Source organism: Culex pipiens, chromosome 2 (assembly GCF_016801865.2).
Source record: "Culex pipiens pallens isolate TS chromosome 2, TS_CPP_V2, whole genome shotgun sequence".
Taxonomy (NCBI): domain Eukaryota; kingdom Metazoa; phylum Arthropoda; class Insecta; order Diptera; family Culicidae; genus Culex; species Culex pipiens.
Window position 1 is genome coordinate 213,565,626 of NC_068938.1, and position 20,626 is coordinate 213,586,251.

Here is a 20,626-nt window from a genome sequence, read left to right on the forward strand (position 1 = left end):
GCCCGACCGGGAATGATACCTTTCAGAGACTTAAGACATGTTAAAAATATAGCTAATGCTAACTTTGTTTGCTGATTTGGGAGTCCAAGGGACCAAACTAACAGCAGAAAATATATGTTTAAAAGTTTTTTTTAGCCATGGGCTAGTTTGGACGTTAAATTTTTTCGGTGTCGTAAATTTGACGTTTTCTCCGTTTTTTTTTATATATATTTCTCACATTTTTTGGCCAATTTTTACAAAATTCCACGACGGTTTCGGATTTGTTCTTCGGATGGCTCTTTTCTGCAAGAGAATCTTTATGTGGCTGAAGACAAAAGTGAAGCTCTCCGTGAACTTTTTCGTATGGCGGAACGGTGAAGATTCCCTTCCGGCAAAGCCAGAAGCTGTTTGCAACCTGCGGAGCCTGTCCCTTCACTTAAACAGCCCCTAAATGGAAGCAGATTCTATTCGATTTGGTTCGTCGACGGAAAACTATCAAGAACCAAGAGGAGGTGACGACCGTCACGCCGTCAGGCTGTGTCCAATTTCGGTTGCAGAAAAATGAAGATTGAAGCTGCTTATTTAAAATAGCCAGATTTTGGTGAGATCTTTCCATAATTTTTTGCTGTTTTCTTTTTACATACATACCATACCAATATAAATCATATACTATTGATTAAATGAAATATCCTTCCTACCCCTTCTCCATCTTCCATTTTCCCAATCCCCATTCCTCCCTTTAAATATAATTATTTGCCAAATTTACACTCACACACCCAACCACAACTATTTCGGAGCGTTTGGTACGGTATGTCCACGCATCCTTCCTCCCCTGTAGATTCTGTGAAATGTGATCCGTTCACAGAATCCTCTTTGCGGTAAACACTACGCAGTAGGGCTGGCCGCTTTAATTTTTGCAATTCATTTTCGGGTGTTCTCGGATGTACTGCAATTATTAATATTGACAATTGTTTTATTTAATGCTCAAAGATGTTTTACCACATAAATTTATTTAAAAAAAACATCACTTAAAAAAAAGCAACACCTCTGCCCTGGTTGATCCTTTTATTTTTATTTACACATTCTCCAGTTCCCGCTCCGTTTCTACCTGCCAGAAAAAAAACTGGAAAAACTCCCATACACACATCATAATCACATCTCTCCCAGCATCCCAGGCTTCATTGAGAACAAAACAGCAACAACAACAGCATGTGTGAGCAACGATATCACTGAACCAGTAAACGATGACCAAAACGGCGAAAGCGCAACAACGTCAAGCAAAACAAAAAAAAATCTGCAACAACCAGCAAAATAGGGAACAGTAACAAAAGTTAAATTATTATGTCCGATTTAAATTGTTAGGTTGTTTTTCGGCTCAGCAGTCAGAAAAAAGGAAGTTTTTGATTTTTTCTCAGACTACTGAACCAAAATTCAACGAGATCAAAATTTCGTGGTACAAATTATTTGAAAAATCTTTTTTTTTTACTGTGTCCAAAAAGTTAGAGTAAAAAACATCCGAAAACATACAAAAGAAAAAAAAAGCACTTTATGATGAGCTTTTGTTTTCTGGACGGGCGCGAGTTGCATCGTTTTTTTGCTGCCACCACTTTGGTTTTGTTTCTTTTTGGCCGGAATTTAACCCGGATTGCCATTCCCCTAACCCTCCACTTCGCCCCCTCTCAAAAGAGGTTTAAATTCTTCCAGCGACCTCCCCAGTCGAACTGGACCTGGCCGCTCACATATGTTTGGATTGGTCAGTGTCTTTTTTTTTTTTTTTTTTTTGGTTCGTTTTCGTTGGAGCTATTTTCCAAATGACCAACGACGAGATGCCCAAGCGGAAGAGGACGAGATTTTACCTGCTTCATAATGCATGGCCCGTGTTCCAGCAAAACGGTCCCGACTTTCCGGTGCAGATTGTGATGTTCCCCCCGGATAGGCCCACGCCAGAACCATGCAACTGTTTTTTTGGTTCAGGAAGGGAACTCTCACTTCCGAAGGAGGGCGAGGACAATGACTGATGTCGGAGAGTGCACTTTTTTTTGTTAAGGGGGAGTTCGCCTCCCAGGTTTTTATTGAATTGCCCCCCTGACTGGATCCGGATTCCGGAGAGTCCGGGGAGGAGATGAAGATGAAATGATGGTGAACAAAGTGGCAAGCGATTAAGTTGAAATATTTATCGGATCACGTTTGCTGTGCAGGGAGGAAACGAGAGATTTACGAGGTTATTAATTAAATAGTGCAACTACGAGAAATGGGGGTTGGTTTTTGTGCATTCGACTGTAAATATTGACAGAATTGGGTTAGATAACACATTGAATTCATGACCTAAGTAGCAAAAATATTCAGAGCAACCTATGCAGCAAAAAAAACCTATGCAGCTCTAAACCTTCTTTCAGACTCTTGATTCCTGTATGACAGTTGCTTCTTGATTCACGATTCCATGAAATTTGTTCACGTTTACACGAACTCATGTTTTCGCGTGCTTTCAACTGAGAGTAAAATGCTCTCAATGTGGTATTAAAATGGTACAGTTGACACATTGAGAGGATTACTACCGAGACGGTCAAGAGAATTTTACTCACAATTTTGTATTCGCTATCTCTCAATTCGAATCGAGATCATTTTACTCGTGCTTGTCATTATGAAAAATCAAGACTATCAGCGACAACACTAAAAAAACAACTACTAATTTCGTTTTTTATTTTTTCAACTTTTTTCCAGGCAATAGTGTACGAAGGTCAGGACAAGAACCCGGAAATGTGCAGGGTGCTACTGACCCACGAAGTGATGTGCAGGTGAGTCTTCGTTGGTAATATCTCTGGCTATCGCTCGCCTCCAACAAACTGACAGCATCATAGCGATTTACTAAAGCCACTCGCCAGCAAAGTTGCTCCAGCGACGTCAGTATCCTGTCCGCCTGTCTGTCTTCGGCCATGAGACTTAAAGCTTTTTATCAGTCAGCACAAGTTCTGCCATACGGTCTCCGGACCGACTGACTAAGGAGAAAAAGAAGCAAAAAAAGGCACGACACGAACCACAATAAAATTCAACGACAAGGATGCTGGTCCGGTTTTTCCGGCGAAGAAAAACTAGAACGGTCGCAATATTTTTATGTTTGATTCTTCATCTCCTTCTCGGCGTCCGACATACATTCGGGCGATCCCCCTCCTTCGATACATCGATATATTTGTATGGATGTGTGCCGTGCATATGCGTAGGCGTCGTGCGTGTCTATATTTATACTTTTTTTTTCCTTCGCCTAGGCGATTCTGTCTGTGTGCGAGTCGACTTTGTATTCCCAGCAGAGCACGCCTCCAGAGATTTGCGCGCCCGGGAAACCGTCCCAATCCCCCGGGGACGGATCCACGAGACACGGAGCTAGGAAGCGATTGGCTGGTCGAAGAATCGAACCCAGACGAGAGGGGTGGTGTTGGAATTACGGTGGCCCTAGGCTTGTCACCTTAAGAGTAGGGTGACGAGTTTTGATAGACTTTGACGAAGAATTTGTGGAATTTCACAGAATATCAAACTTTTTTAACTGATAGCAATACAAAGTAACAAATTTTCAAAGTTTAGTTGTAAACCCAAACGAAAACCTCTGGCAATTAATGTGACACACAATCTAGTACGTCATGACATCAAGTCGTCATGGTTTCGAATCAAATCCTGTTAGATTAACAAATTTTTGTTTTGTTTTTGTTTGAGATGATCAATGATTGTCAAAATTTCTTTGAAAAATTACAAATAATTTAACTCAAATTTTACCAAGTCACCCTAACCCAGCTCGGTTAAGGCCCAATCTAGACCTAGCCCGAAACCGTACGCCAACCTAATCCTACAAAACCTGGAAGAACTGCCCATTTGTCCTTATACGCCGGTCGTAAAAGTCGTTGGAGCAAAAAAAAAACAAGACGAGAAAAAAACTGTCACATTTACACTCACAAACACAAACTTTTGCCACACTTCCTTGAAAGTGATCCTTGAGAGGTGCTTCGCGAAACGTGAAAACTACTACTACAGTCGTGTTTTGCGAAGGGAGAGATTCCGGTTAAGATCTCTACCACCCCGCGCCATAAAAGGCCAATGAACATAAAATTCAGTTTTATTGTATACCGTTCGATGTGTTTTTTGCGTTGGCAAACTGGTGATTTTGGATGTCATTCATGCGGAGCAGGAATCAAACTAGATTAGGGTTTTAGGATTTTCCTAGAACAGATTTTGTTAGGTGAATAGAAACATAATTTGTAAATTTCAAATAAAACTTTGTTTGCCTAACGCTAGGCGCAGAATTGCGACAAAATTCTGAAAAAATCAAACTCAAATTTCATCCAAAAGAGCCTGAACAACTTTTGTTCCGGCAAAAGAAACACACTTTGTTATTTGCTAGACAAAATTGATTTGGCCTAACACTAGGCGCAGATTTGCGCCTAAATTATACTGCTCATAACCTAAAATTTCCACACAATTCCAAACCCAAATATCACCCCAAAGAGCAATGATAGCCCGCGTTAATGATACACCCCCAACATGTAGTACTATAGTCACATTATAATAACTCAATTTTCCCGTTGCATTTTCAGCCGATGCTGCGACAAGAAGAGCTGTGGCAATCGCAACGAAACACCGTCAGATCCTGTGATTATAGACCGGTAAGTACCGACTCTCTGTAAGCCATCGTTGGTGACTCTCGTAAATCGAATTATGATTGTTTTATGTCGCCAGGTGACTAAAATTAGGTTTTGAAGCTGAAATTTTCCTATAATTTGATTTGTTGAGGTAATTCAAAAATAAGTAAAAAAACAAAAACATCTTGTGAATGAAAAGAAGCCCACACAACTCGCCTCCTGCAAATCAAGTAATTTTCCCAGCCACTAATGACCTCACACAGTGCGCGCGGAATGGACGGAAAAACGGTGCTGCGTGGGTGTTCCACAGCCAATCGGCTTAACCAGAATTGGCATTTTCCTTGTCGTGTCTCACTTGTGACGCCGTGGCCGTGCCCTTCCATGGTCATGAGATGCTGCCCGAGCTTCATTCCATCGTAATTAAAACAAATTTAAGCCTCCACCACTAACTGACTGGCGGGGTGGCCCCGTCCCGGGCGATCAAAACAAAACGAAAGAAAAGGTACAAACTGCTTGCTGGGAATCCCGAGCAGAATAAGCAGAGTAAAATAACAAAAATTTCAAGTAGAAACTAAAAGAAGACAAATCTTAAACATTATTAAAGCTTAGATTGCGAAATTTGCATCAAAATTTAAACAATTGTAACATAACTTGATATTCAAATAACAAGCTGTGTTCTTGTAAAAATTTATTTTCACCCGGGACATTTTTTTGCATATGAGCCAAACATTTTTTGTAAAACAGCTCTGTAATTTTTTTTATCAAATCTATAACATAATTTGTTCTTGAAAATAACAAATCATGTTCTTATTAAAAAAAATCCGTCTGCTCGGCACCCCGCAGCAACTTTACGCGGAAAATTAAATTTGTAAATGCTCGGCGTGCCATTTTTGGCCTTTTTCCCCTGCCCAGAATCCGACCACAGAACCGGGAGGCTCATTGAAATTCCGCAACCTTCCTGCGAGGACAATGATATCGCGGCCCAAACAAGACGTCGTCGCACAACAAATCTCGGTACGGACTCCGTATAGTGTAATGCCCCCCGCCGTTGGGCACCGGGCAAACAGGTATTTTTGATTGATTCAGACCACACACGCCGGAACACACCGTTCCGGAATGGGTTTTTAGGAAAAACGAGAACTTTTTGTTTTCGTGCTTAATTTTACGACCTCGGCGATCATTAGTTCTGGCGAATTTTTGCGCAAATTCCGGCCAAATTAGCAGGTTTTTTTTCCAGCAGTTTAAAGCTGAAAATCTGCTCCCAGCTGTCAAAAAGCTTGACCGGAGCGGAAATATGACAGCCGATCAAGATGGGCGACCCTCATTAGCGTCATATATTTCATCTATTTGACACTAGCGAATCGATCGCAGCGGTTAAGGAATCGCCGCCTCGCCGATCGAGAAAGGAGAGAAGTCCCCCGCGATAAGATCTCATAAATCTTTCAACGGGGGCCCTTTCTTGTGACCGGCGGCATGTGCCAACCCTTAAGGTTGGCCGCGGCAGATTTGTCATGCCGGCAGCAGAAATGGAGGTGACTTTTTGTTGCTGGCTCTCGATTGGAGTTTTGATGGATTGACATGGGTGATGGTGATGGTTTTTTGCTCTGTCAGGTTATTTTTTCTTGAAGCTCATCGGAAATTACGAACAAGTTCTGGGAAAATCATCAGTTTAAGGGAACCTAAACTGAAAAGACACAAATTTGGCTCAAAATTATTATTTGGTGGCAAAATTTCATATCTTTAAACTTATAAACAGTTAATCAAAATAATTTAGTTGAAAATTATCATTATCATACTTGTCTTCACCAATACCCAATATCTTGGTTTGTCTACTTTTTAATCATTGTTCTGACAATCATGGTCTAATAGTTTTGTTATACGGAAATACGAACAAGTTCTGGGAAAATCACCAATGGAGCACCCGATTCGAGTGGTAGAAATGACAGCTCTCTCATAAGGGATACATTGTAGAAAAATGTACCAATACTCAGTATCTTGGTTTGTTTACTTTTTATTCTTTTTTCAGAAAACGAACAAGTTCTGAAACTGCAAAGACAAAAATTTGGCTCAAAATTATTACCTTTTATTTATTTTTGGTGACAACATTTCGGATCTTTAACTTATAAACAGTTAATAAAAATTGTTTAGTTAAAAATTATCATTTTCTGACTTGTCTTCACCAATACTCAGTATCTTGGTTTGTTTACTTTTTATTCTTTTTTTGTGACAGTCATGGTCTTATAGTTCCTAAATATTCGGAATTCCTTGAAAATATTTTTTCAAAACTATCAAAAAAGTGTTTTTGTTTATTGTTTGTTACAGTAACTACAGTAAGCACAGTACTACAGTCGGTACGAACAGCAGCGCCGCAGGTGGTCGCTAGTGGTTACTGCTTTTAGCAGGTACATTCTACCCCACTAAAACTCCGATGATTTGACACTGACTGTTGTCAGACCATCAGGGTCTTTTTTTTTAGTTTGACACTTTTGACACCACTTTTACTTGGCGTTCACAAATACAACTAAGCCATTGTTTTCATAGTGTGTGTAAGCGCCGTGCAAAAAGTGACATTTCTTCACTTTTAAGATTGACGTTGTGAAATCAACGGGCTTCAAACTCAAAAGTGTCCAACTACCGGAGGTTTAGTGTAGTGCAGTTTGCCTCAATGTTTTATTTTCGGTTTGAAAGCAAAAATAAAAATTAACAGTTGAAATGTTATGCTAAGAAATTTTGTTTTGAATTTAAAATAGAAAATATTTGAATCGTATTTTGGAAGTGTCGATGCATTAAACATATCCTGTCATAATTTGAACAGATTTGATTTATGAGCTCGTGTTCAGACAAATTAATATTCAACAGTCATGATTGATTGCCGTACATTCCAACGGTCAGTTCGACATGATCTTCCAAGCGACCACCGGCGACTCCACCACAGCTAAACAAGATGTTATTCAATCAAGCAATTAAAATTGATCAAACTTGGCCACTGGTTTCGGTTCCAAAACAGGCCACCTCACCATCCTTGGTCGAAACCGTGCGACATCCACTACACTAGAGTGTTCTCTTGTGGGGGGAGATCAACTGCCTGCCCGGCCAAGAAGAAAAAAAAAAGGCACAACATTTGAAAAATGCTCCATCTTGGGCAGAATCCCGAAACGGCCAACCTATACCAAGAGCCCTGTGGCAAGTGTCTCAAGCGGATTCCGATTACCATTTTCAACCTCCACCGGTGAGCATTTCGCGCAGATTAATTGCTTCTAAAATGGGACCGTCACGGTGGAAATTCGCTCCTGCGACGACGACCGGATTGTGCCACATTTTCACACCTGGCCCCAAGGAGGAGATGACCAAATTTCCCGAACTGGCTAGGTGTGGCCTGCCCCGGCTGTGGTGCGCATATTGATGAGCCGCGAGACTTAATTGGAGTTGGGCTCGGAAAACCGTTACGCAGTTGAAGGCATTCTCATCGACACCAGCGAAGAAAAGCGCGCGCAAAAGAGGGATTAAGTGCTGTCAATTTAATCAGCGTCAAAATTGCAACATTGACGATGAGTGGGGACGGGAAATTGATATCCTTCACCTTCTTCTGCTGCTGCTGCTGTAAGAGCGCGACGACGACAAGAAAAGCTGTCATCACGCCGGAAAACGTGCACCGAAAACGTTACGAGATGCACTCGGGCCGAGACCGCAGCAGCAGAACAGAGTCTAATTGAATAAAAATAAAGACGGTGGATGATTGTGATGCCAATTTTGTAATGTTTATTGTTAAAGTCAAAAATGGCACGTGATATGGATATTGAAGGCTCACTGCACGGTAGCTAGCGAAACAGCGCAGCACAGACCGCAAGAAGTGAGCGTTCGTCAGTTTGTTCAGAAGAGAAGCTGTAGCAGCGGCGAGCTGATGAAGATGAATTATGTATCGATGTTGCGGGGGATCCAATAGGGTTGGTTCAACTCTCTACGTTTCAATTCGTGAATAAGAGGTTAAGATATTTCAAACTCGTTCGTGACTGTCCTTTTCGTAACGTCACAGCTTGGAAGGCATTTGACGGATGATTGGTTGAAGGCAATCAAAATACATCAACAAGTCCTACTCATAACATCACTTCTTGGAAGGTATCGGCACTGATAATGTTTTTTTTTGTGGTCCTTTCCATAACATCACAGCTTAGAGGGCACGCCAAAGATAAGTGAAAATACGTTTGAATATATATTTTTATACACAGTAAAAAAAAATCATGGTAATATTACATGAGGTGAACGTACATAATTAAAGATGTAATACTCAATCTTCCAAAATTACACCTTCCTAATTTACACATTTTTTTACTGTGTAAAGAAGAAAATTGTAAAATGTAAATTTACACTTACTTTAAAAACGTAATTTCACATGTTCTACATAAATTGTGAAAAGTTACATCAAAATGAGGTAATACAAAACTATCATTTTTTCCAAAATTAAACTTCATTTATGTTTTTTTCGATATTTTTATTTATGTATTTTTGTTACTTTAGAAAAACTTTGTTCCTGCAATCGATGTGTCAAAAGAAGTCATTTTTCATCATTGGTTTTTCAATTTAAGGCTCCATACAATTTTATTACATTACCATACAAAATGGGCATGTGAATATTCGAAAATCTGTAACTTGAGAAAGGACTTTCTGATGATCGACTTGGTGTCTTCAGCGAAGTTGTAGGTTATGATAAGGACCTGTCAGAAAAAATGGTAATCGTAAAAAACACAGTTATTTGACTTCACTATAAGGCCGTTGCAAATATTTTTTTGAAGTTTTTGTCCCTCGCCTCTGACCAAAGTCGAGGGGGGTGCAAAAAGATAAAAAAAGTATGAAATTTAAATTACAAGTAATGGATTCAAAAAAGTGTGAAAAAAGTGTTTTAAAATGCATTATAAACCTGTCCAGTTGTTTTGCCGTCATTAGTTTCCAAAAGTAGTATTGAGGAAATTTTTTTTTTTTTGCTGATTTTTTTTTATGCGGTGCTGTACATTGGAATTTCATAAAAACTCAAATCATTTTTAAACAAGCCCAAACATGCTTAATATGATTATCAATGCAAAAAAATGCATTTGAGATTGTTCTCGGTTGATAAAACTTCAATTTTCATGGAAATTTTGATTTTTTTTTGAAAAAAAATTTGTTTTGCTCCCTGATTTTTCAGACCAATTATGAAGGGGGGTGGGGGGCGACATAAACATAAAAATATTTGCAACGGCCTAAGTTGAACTGTCAAAATACTTATTTTTTCAATTTTCTATTTCTTTAATTTATTTTAGAAGACTCAAAATGCATACTTCGTACTTGAGTTTATTGTGGTGCAAAATCTGGAAGCGGAGTAAAAAAAAGTAAAAAAAATGATTTCTTGGTAAAATATGAAATATTGTAAAATAAAATTTAAATATCGTTTAAGAATGCAAACCCAAATTTGCATTCAAAAATGTCTCTACACCTTCTTTAAAAGAGTGTACCGTTTTCAAATTTAAGTCATTTCAAAGCAAAAATTATCGATAGATGTAATTTTTGTGCAATTTGAAAATAGCTCATAAAAAACACGCCTGCAGAAAATATCATCTAAGAGAGAAGATTTTGTTGAACGAACTATTGATTTCTGAAAAACAGCCTCCCAAAGCATAAATTTAGTGAAAAATTAGTTTTTCTCAGTGTCTTCTCATCAACACTCAATGTTCATTTCGCGATATCTCGGAAACTATCGGTTCGATTTTCAATGTTAAAGACTGCAACTTTTGTAGAATGTTCTGCTCTTTTAAAATTAAAAATAATCTAGATATTTCTAGTCACCAAAACCAATTTATAGCATGAATCAAATCTTTCCCAAAATTTACTAAAAAAAAAACTTGTACTGAAAATGCTTTTATATCTGAAGATATTTTCAACTCTGTTTCAATAACACTTAAAACCGAATTTTTCTTGAGAAAAACATGATACTCTGTGGGTATTTAAATAATCCTATTTGTGAATGTTTTCATAATGATAGTAAAGTCCGTTGCGAATGTTTTATGAAGTTTAACAAAAAATTGAAATGGCCAGATATGGCATCAACATTTCAATGTTTTCCAATCAAAAGTTTTCAAAAAATTCTAGTTTTATGCAAAACATATTTTTTTCGTGAAAAAAACAAAATTTTGAAATTCTATAAGAATTTTTAATATGTTCCAATTGGTTCAATCATACGTAAAAAGCAATTTAAGTAGTTTTCAGTCGATTGCAAGTCTAATCCATTAAAGTTTTGAAGCTTTTTGAAAAAAAAATCCTCTAGATTTTTGGGGCCGATTTTAAGGTGGTAGATGGTGTCTTTCACTTTTCGGGCAATGACTGTCAATGATGGTTCTGAATTCAGGGTCCAGAAATGAAAAAATAATCACTATATGTAAAATGCTCAATGTCAAATTAACAAAGTATTACATAAACTTGAATGTAATTGCTGAAAAATTAAAACTATTTTTTTTTTCTTAACTTATTTTTATTAGGTCCTTTTAGGTGCTGTGACCAGGTTGGGACCGAGGATCAGTAAAACAAAATACAATAACAAAAAAAACTCCTTAAATTCCATACTTTGAGATCATGTAACTGACGAGGGTTACTTGGTCCAAAAAAAAAAAATTAAAACTATAAATCCTTTTTTTTTTTCATTATGTCAAAATGCAAACCAACCCTATTCCTCCCAGCCCAATAGTGCAAGTGACCGCGCACGTTCTCCGTGTGCGATGCATCGCCGCGATGGTACACATTTTATAAGAAAACGACAGAACCACGATTCGCTTTCAAAGTCGACGACAACGTGCGTTTCGCGTTTTTTCTTTTCAAGAAAAAAAAGTAAAATAAAAAAAAAGCTAGCAGGGGCTTTTCCGCTCAGCTTACAATTGAGAGCAAAATACTCTCTCGCGCACGTTCAATTCCTTGCGGTTCGGGCTCATTATTATTGACGATATAGTTATTGACATCGCGTGCTTCGGCGAAGCACCGACCGAACCGAGGGGAGGAGAGTATACCGCGAACGAGCAAAGGAGATTAAATTAATAATAATTCGAGAAATAAATCCATTTCTCGGTACAAATATAGAATTTATTAGTGGGGAAAGGGAGGAACGCGAGGGGACGTGACGTGAAATGCGCACGTCAAGTCAACACGCGCGCACACGCGGCCACTTTGTTAGCATTGAATTGGTTCGCGACTGGTCAAACGAATACACACACGATCACTCACCCGATACATTACACATTCCACCTTTCCTATTGATTGTTATTGATCGTTTGTGTTCGGGCCCCCCGCTTTGGTCTAGTAGGCCTGGTAGGATAACGATTGACCAACAAGCGAGAGAGAGAGAGAGCGCTCGCTACTGTTTTTGTGTCGTTTCATTAATTTCATTAAAAACGACCAGTTATGAATGCGTGATTGAATGCGTTTGCCATAAAGCACACAGAAGCCATTGTTTGAGGTTTTCCGCGATCGTTTTGGAATTTTTCGTTCGTTATGATTTCCTTGGAGGGTCAAAACGAAACAGGAGTTGTTCAACAGCTTTAACAAAATTGAAAAAAAAAATCGAAAACAATCGCACGCACGGTTGCAATTCCGTCCATGGCAAACAACTTTTTGCATTCCTCTTTGTGTCGTTCTTCGCTCCGTTTGGGAACAGCGTTCACGACTACTAGCGAGGTGAGGAATAGCCCAGACTGTAAAAGCGCTGGTCCAACGTCAACTTGTTGCGTGTTTGAATCTTGTTTCTTAACGCTTTCGACATTCTTCTGTCATACGATAACGATTGCATGCGTGTCGTTGAAAAGCAATCAATTTGCGTATAATATGATTAAACGATCCAACCACGAAACCTTCAAAAAGGATAACAACATGGCATAATCGTGGTCCCGAAAAAAAAAAACTAGTCCAACCTAATAACGATAATAGATATCACGACATTTCTTTCGGAAGCCCTTCAAGTTTTCCAACCAACTTTTTTTTTAATTTTCCTAATGCACTCGGACAGTTTTCCAACGAATGCCAAACCAAAAGAGTGGGGGTACAAGGTGTCATATGTGAGCATAGGTATATCTTTCCACCTCGGAGAATGTCTGGAAAAGGTGGACACGCCAGGAAGAAATGCTCACGTTTATGTAAATGACGATGATGATGTTCTTCATCCAGGCTGACTTGCGTCCGGTGTGTGTTACATAATCGGGCACCGTCGACTTGTATGAATAATTTAATCGGAGCATTTAACTAGCTGGCACGCGCTTGTGTGACTGTGTTTTTTTTCTGCACGTTTCTTTCCTTATGGCACATCACGTGAACGGGATGAAGGTTGACATTATCAGTTGGTGGCTGCTGCTGCTACTGCTTGGAAAAGTTTGTCTCCTTTTTCCTCGGCAGCGGGTGACCAGCTGGTTTGAAGTTGGATTCTTGGAGGTGAAATGAAGTTCTGGTCACTCTGGAAGAGTCGGAGTAGTGACAAAGTAACTCTTACTCTGAAGCATGTGTGGAGTTGGATGTTGGACAAGATATGCAACAGCTTGTTACAGAGCTGGTTGTGGAATGTAGAGACAAATTGTCAAGAATTGTTGGGTTCGTTCGTTGAAAATAAAGCGTTGTCTACCGTTGTCTTGGGGTTAAGAAAATTTCGTTCCGAAGTTTTTTTTTCAATTCTACTTTTTACAAATACTTTATTTTCAAAAAATCCAAGCATATTGAACATTATCTAGTCTCTCCACCAGACATGCATCCGCTCTAACTCCTCTTTTAGAAGAACTTGTTTGGCATTTCACGTAGAAGATACCCAGCATGTTGTGCCAGTGATTAGAATACGCTAATTACGCTTGTCTTTTAGGCTCCCGAAGACCCTGAGAGATTATTTTGAAACCCAACCGAGATATAGGTTAAGAACTCTTAATTGCACTCAAAGAGCTTTTAAGAAGTTCTTCTTGAGAGCTTAAGAGAACATTTACATGTAAATATAGCTAAAATCGGATTTTCCAATGAACCAATGTTTTGTACACATTATTCAAGCCAAAAACAAGAGATTTTTACCTAGCAACAAGCATAACATTGCTTTAAACGAAAATGCCATGTAGAACAAGCTGAGTGCCGTTAAAAAGAGCTCATAGTGCCGATGCATGTCTGCTCTCCACTGTTCATGAATGATTTCATCCCAGAACTGTTGTTGCAATCAAGAAGTCAACAGACATTTGCAATACGACTCCTGCGTGGACACTTCCATTCTCCAGCGTGATGGCAATGAAAATTTAATACTATCGAATTTACATATTTTCATAGCCAGGACTCATGACTTGAGGCAAATTGGCACATCCGTCGTCCCTGAAATTCCGGCCTGGTCTAGACCACGTGTGACACATTGCTGGAGACCATCGTCGGAGGCGCTTCAGGCATCGGGCACAATAAATAAATATTAACACTCTCTCTCACACTCTCGTGTGTGGTAGAATCGCTTTTCCAGAACTATACGTCTAGCTCCTGCGCTGAAATTGTGCAAGAGTCGTCGCCGGAAGGTTTTTCCCGGAAAATGCTTGATTTGGGTGCCTCGATAGCGCGACCATCTGACACTCATAGAAGTCCTAGCTCGAACGCACCGCACACACGAATATCCTTCCGACAATGTTGAGGAGTATATGCTAATTTGAACAGATGTGTGAGTTGCGTTGGCGTGACTGTTGTGGGCCAGTCAGCCCTGCCGACCGCGAGAAAATCGATCATGGAAAATGGAATTAATTTCAAGTTCTTCCCCAGCGTCGACTAGAATAACTGACTGGCTGGCTTGCCCAATTCCGGGTGGACCATTTAAGTCTGGGATTCTTCTTTCGTGCTGCGATGAGCAGCTTGTAAACATAAAACTAATTTCACGTAATTATTGCTGGTTGGTGAGAAGGGTGGGAGGTGGTGGGGAGGAGAAGAAGTAACCAACCCTCCTCGACTAAATGACTGACAACGTGATAAAAGGTGCTCACGTGACCTAGGGGAGAACGAGGTTCTTGGGGCTTTGATGAACTTTTAGTTTTCAGAAATAATTAATGAAGCTTCATTGAATATGTTTTATAGAAGATTTGATATTTTAAAAAATCCAATTCAATCGCAATTGTTGAAAAACATCACAAAAAATTGTAAAAACCTAACAACCTTGGTTTTATTATCGATGATAATCTTATCACCGATAAAAAACGATAACTCATTTTCAAAATCTTTCTAGAATCGACTTAATTAAAACAAATCGTTTTAAATTTTCAATGCTTTCACTAAGAATATATTTTTTAAAAATGTAGTAAGTTTCAATGTAAACATACTCAAAATTCCGTAGCAACAGTTCAATAGGGTGAATTTGTGATTGTAAACAAGCAGTCTATCCCTTTTGCTCAATTGACAGTTCACGTCAAGTAAGAGGGGGATAGACTGTTTGTATTGAACTGTTACTACGGAATTGTTAACAAAATACCGTATTTTTTCGAAAATACTAAAAGTTTTATAATTTGCAATATGGTATAATCGTGGTCCCGAAAAAAAACGAAGCGAAATTTTGTATGCCTTTTCACTTAAGTTGAGTTTTTTTCTGAAAAATACTTTTTCACCTTATTAAAAAAATATCTAATAAACTGAAAATGGATATCGAATTTCGTTTCGTTTGATACTCATATTGCAAATCATGAAAATTTTAGTATTTTCGAAAAAATGCAGTATTTTGTGAACAATTTTGAGTGTTTATACTTTGAAACTTACTACATTTCCAAAAAGTATATTCTTAGTGAAAGCATTGAAAGTTTAACACGATTTGATTGAATCAAGTCGATTTTCGAAAGATTTTTGAAATTAGTGATTGTCCATTATTGATTATTATTTAAAAGATTTTTGATGTTTGCCGATGCCCTTAAACATTACATCAAAAGTTATTATGATTTTTTAATGTCCGTGATATGTCGTGTCGTGGTTTACCATGGCTGATCCAACAAAAATTAAATTTTATGTTTTCCAATGATTATAAATCAATCTTAAATGATATTCTGCCTTTCACGAGTATGTTTTAAAACGTTTTAAAACGTGCAGGAATAGATAGAACAAAGGAAGCTAATTCTGGATTTTTGAATTGATTTAGAGAAATTGGAGAAAATTTGTTATTTTGACCACTAGCGTGTCTAGATCCTCGAGGAAGGTGTGGCAACCATATGAGCGTTCGGAAAATTTTGTCGTTTATGGACATCCCCTGACCAATTTTAGAACAAATTTCTGAGGATGGTGGGGCAACTGCCCCATGTTGCCCCACCCTGTGCACGCTAGTGATTTTGACTCTCTTTTGTCTAAATTATTTTATTTTTTTATGTATTTGAGATCATCTTTCGCACATGTTTTTGATAATATCAAAAATCAAAATCAAAATATAATAATTTAAAAAAAGGTAAAAAATACTACGGTTGATTTTTTTCATTAAAGTAGCGTCAGCTTGAATGGATATTAGAGAAAATGATAAAGATCTCGTAATGTATAAATTGAATTCGTGATTATTCAGCCAAAAAGACACGAATGTTGATCAAATACAGCTCCAAATAAAATTATGTTTCATTGTCTACATTTACGGAGATGCTACTAAAAACCTTCGTCTATCTTAAATTTTGTTAGATAGTTGCATTGACTCATAAAGCACTAAAAACACATCGTAACCCACTTATAACCGTTTTTCATTCCATTTTTTCAGTTCTTTTTTACTGTTTTGGTTCCTGAACACAAAAATTCGCAAGAAAAACAAAAATTGGAACGATTTCAATATTTTTGTGTATTCTTATCATTGGTTCTTATAAACTAACAGTTCACAGTTCTACAAAAAAAAAACAACAATTCTGATTCAGAACGTCATCAAAAATAACAATCGAACCAATATTGCTCCCGAAAAGTCATAATCATTTCCTTCCTCCAGAATCGACCTCCCCTCTCTTCCCACCCGGAATAAATTCCTCCGCTTTGTTAAACATTTATTTTAATGTAATCCGAACCGGGTCAGCTCGCGCACTTCCAAAACAAGAAAGATGTTTAACCGTTTGCGGCGGCACCACTTTATCTTCTTCCGACCCTGCAAACGTCGTCGTAGTCGTGGTCGATTCTTTCGATTCACGTTCGTCGTCTTCCTTCAATCGATCTGCTGTCTCCTGGAACAATAAAACATTTTCCGCGCAAGTTGAGTGTTTTTGCTGGCTGGACCTCCAAAGTCGCGGAATTTGTTGCTCTCCGCCGTCCGATCTTCTTCGCTTCGCCGCGAAGGTGGATGAAGACGAGAAGCAGAGCCAACGCACACGTGTTGACGTAGATCATGGTTGTCCCCTCGCCCGACATCTGACGGTTCTTGAGGAGCTCTTCGGCGGTGCGGCGGCGTGACCAGAAATGGGCAGGACAAGTTTTATGCTAAAGAACCAGCTTGCAAATACCCATCAGGCGGTGGGCTCCGTTTTTGCGAAAAGATTCAATTAATTTAATGATTTATGGTGGAGTGGAATTTTAACGACACTTGGCTGGCTGCCCCACCGTTGACAGATGATTTATGATCGGGGGACGATGGTCACACACAGGTTAGAAGACCCGTGAACACGGGATTGACCGCGTGCTGTTTGACAATTTAAACGCCACGTGCTACCGGGCTTGGAACGGGGAGTGATGCCGGCGGAGGAAAGGTAAACATTGGCCCGATTGGATTAGAATTAAATTATTGATCGAAGAGGTGGCCGGAGGTGGCACGTGTCCTGGCGGCCTGTGAAAAGTAAACAGATCCGTCCAAAAGTCGAAGAAATCTTGTACGTAAACAAGATCCGGGGAAAAAATAGTTGTTCATGGGGTAGCTTTACGACTCCCGGTTTCTATGTTTAGCGTTGTGTTTACATGTAATAAGTTGGCGCTCCGCCGGCAGAGCATAAATCTATTCTTTGTCAAATTGGACTAGAAAAAGTAAAAGTTACACGGGGGCCTTAATCATCGCCGCCACGCACGGCACGCAACCAATTAGGGCCAGGACGAACCCCTCGGAGTGCGTGAAACCAAGAGACAATTGCGAGCAGCAGCAGCACATGTTCATCGCATTTACGAGTGCTTAACCTCGAAAAATTGTAAGTGAGTAGCTGCTCATTTTGGCTTTTGGGATCGTAAGGGAAGTTGGATCAATGAGGCATTTGTTAAAAAAAAAATGTATATTGCAAAATTCTATCAAATTAAAATGCACCAAGAAAAAAACTATCAGCAAATCAAAATCAAAAATCAAATTATTCGCTCTACAGCATTGCCTTGGCGTTCTCGATTGCGAGATTCCTACTCGAAACTAGGTGTCCGAAGGTTTGATTGTTGAGGCAATTACAAACCTCTTTTTACACCTTAGCTTCCATCCACCCCGGGATTCGAACTGACGACCTTTGGATTGTTAGTCCAACTGCCTACCAGCGACTCCACCGAGACAGGACCCAGGGAGACGACTCCTACACCTGGACTGAGCTAATGACCTAACCTTTTTAGGTTAGTCCGGGGCCAACATTTACTTCCCGTCCGACGGAAGGCGTGATCAGGCAAATCTCGTCACTATCAGCAAATATAATTTTAATTTCAAATACTGGCGCAATCAATACAGAGCGGATTCGTTAATTCGAATTTCGCTACTTCGAATGTCTGCTAATTCGAATGCTCGCTAATTCGACTTAAAAAGCACTCAAACGTAAAACAAAGTTGTCAAACTAATGTCTACATTTGGACCTGTATTCGATCTGTATTAGTCTATTGAGCAATTCCAGCTCAAATCAGGAATTTTTCTGATACTTTTGTACCCGACCCTCTCCAATTTCAATGAAACTTATGGAGCAAATAGTACTCGAGAATAGCATTTGAGGAGGGCGTAAGGTATTTAAATATTTTTGTATTCTGTAATTTAAAAATTACTGTATCTCGAAGCCGTTACGTCGTATCAAAAAGTGGTCAAAGACAAACTTGTAGGAAATTGGACGGGCTTTCTGATAAAAATACACTGAAACAAAAATACACGCCACATCTATGAGATTTTTTGATTTTTAAGTCTAAAACTTAAATTTGAAGGTGATGTCACGATTTTTTTTCGTTCAAAATTTTTGAGGAAATAGCCTAAAATGTTACTAAAAGACTGACGAAAAATGCAGGATGGTATGTCTCTCCTAAAAAAATACAAAAATCATTGACTAAAACTGTTTTTTTGAAAAGTGGTCTAAACGTCAAATTTTTAAAAAACCGGTAGTGGGAATCGATTCTCCAGACAATTTTACATAAAAGTCTCCGTACTGACCATTGTCCTATGTCCAATCCTTGGGAAGATACAGCGGTTTTAAAAATAAAAATGTTGAAAAAAACGGGATTTTTTGTGGTTTTTGACAATTTCTATATGACAGACTTGGTTTTTCAGTCTCGTAAATATTTTTAACGGAAAGCTCGTCCAATTTCCCATAAGTTTGCCTTTGACAGCATTTCAATTGGATGTAAGGGCTTACAGATATAAGCTTAATTACATTGCTTATAACTGAAAATAGAATATTTTTTTCAGTGTGGTAGAAACCAGGATAGTAAATTTGATTACGTAAATATAAAAACGATATAAATCAAAAAGCTGTCAAAGGCAAACTTATGGGAAATTGGACGAGGTTTCCGTTAAAAATATTTCAAAAAAAAATCAAATTATTCGCTCTACAGCATTGCCTTGGCGTTCTCGATTGCGAGATTCCTACTCGAAACTAGGTGTTCGAAGGCTTGATTGTTGAGGCAATTGCAAACCTCTTTTTACACCTTAGCTTCCATCCACCCCGGGATTCGAACTGACGACCTTTGGATTGTTATTCCAACTGCCTACCAGCGACTCCACCGAGGCAGGACCCAGGGAGACGACTCCTACACCTGGACTGAGCTAACGACCTAACCTTTTTTAGGTTAGTCCGGGACCAACATTTACTTCCCTTCCGACGGAAGGCGTGATCAGACAAATCTCGTCTCGAAAAATGCCACCGGGACCGTCTGGGATCGAACCCAGGCTGACTGGGTGAGAGGCAATCACGCTTACCCCTACACCACGGTCCCGGCGAGACTGAAAAACCAAGTCTGTCATATAGAAATTGTCAAAAACCACCAAAAATCCCGTTTTTTCAACATTTTTATTTTTAAAACCGCTGTATCTTCCCAAGGATTGGACATAGGACAATGGTCAGTACGGAGACTTTTATGTAAAATTATCTGGGGAATCGATTCCCACTACCGGTTTTTAAAAATTTTGACGTTTAGACCACTTTTCAAAAAAACAATTTTAGTCAATGATTTTTGTTTTTTTTAGGAGAGACATACCATCCTGCATTTTTCGTCAGTCTTTTAGTAACATTTTAGGCTATTTCCTCAAAAATTTTGAACGAAAAAAAATCGTGACATCACCTTCAAATTTAAGTTTTAGACTTAAAATTGAAAAATGACATAAAAGTGGCGTGTATTTTTGTTTCAGTGTATTTTTATCAGAAAGCCCGTCCAATTTCCTACAAGTTTGTCTACAAAGTTTCATTGAAATCGGAGAGGGTCGGGTACAAAAGTACCAGAAAAAATCCTGATTTGAACTGGAATTGCTCTATTTGAATTGTATTTTTCGACGTTATTTTTATCACGTGTGTAATTTGAACACAAAAAACAAGAAAATTGAGTGAAACAAACATGAAAATTTTGCAAATTCGTAATTTAATTGATCGATATCTCTATGCTCTCTTGTACTAAGCTTGCTGAGATTCCTATCTAGTTAGCATAAGAGAGCACTGAGGCATCAAAATGTGAGCATTTGCAATGCAGTCTGAAATAAACTTGGAAAACCTTTTGCAATTTTTTTTTGTTCATGAAATGAACCATTGACGCGCACTTTTCACGCCATTTCGATGCGTCATCACGCGCTGCATTTCCCATTTTCCATTTTCCTCCAAAACGAGAAGGAAAAATCATCACAGACTAACTCTGAAGGATTCGCACCGATT

General features: G+C 38.8%; 1 protein-coding gene across 7 annotated transcripts in view; it reads left to right on the plus strand.

Moving 5' to 3' along the window:
* The window catches only part of LOC120416854 (transcription factor collier), a 73,467-nt gene that overhangs the window by 28,959 nt on the left and 23,882 nt on the right, over positions 1-20,626 (plus strand). For all 7 annotated transcript variants that reach the window (XM_039578747.2, XM_039578749.2, XM_039578751.2 and 4 more), the window contains exons 5-6: positions 2,701-2,774; positions 4,560-4,628. In XM_039578747.2, coding sequence (XP_039434681.1) covers positions 2,701-2,774; positions 4,560-4,628 — 143 coding nt within the window. The remainder of the gene's footprint in view (positions 1-2,700; positions 2,775-4,559; positions 4,629-20,626) is intronic.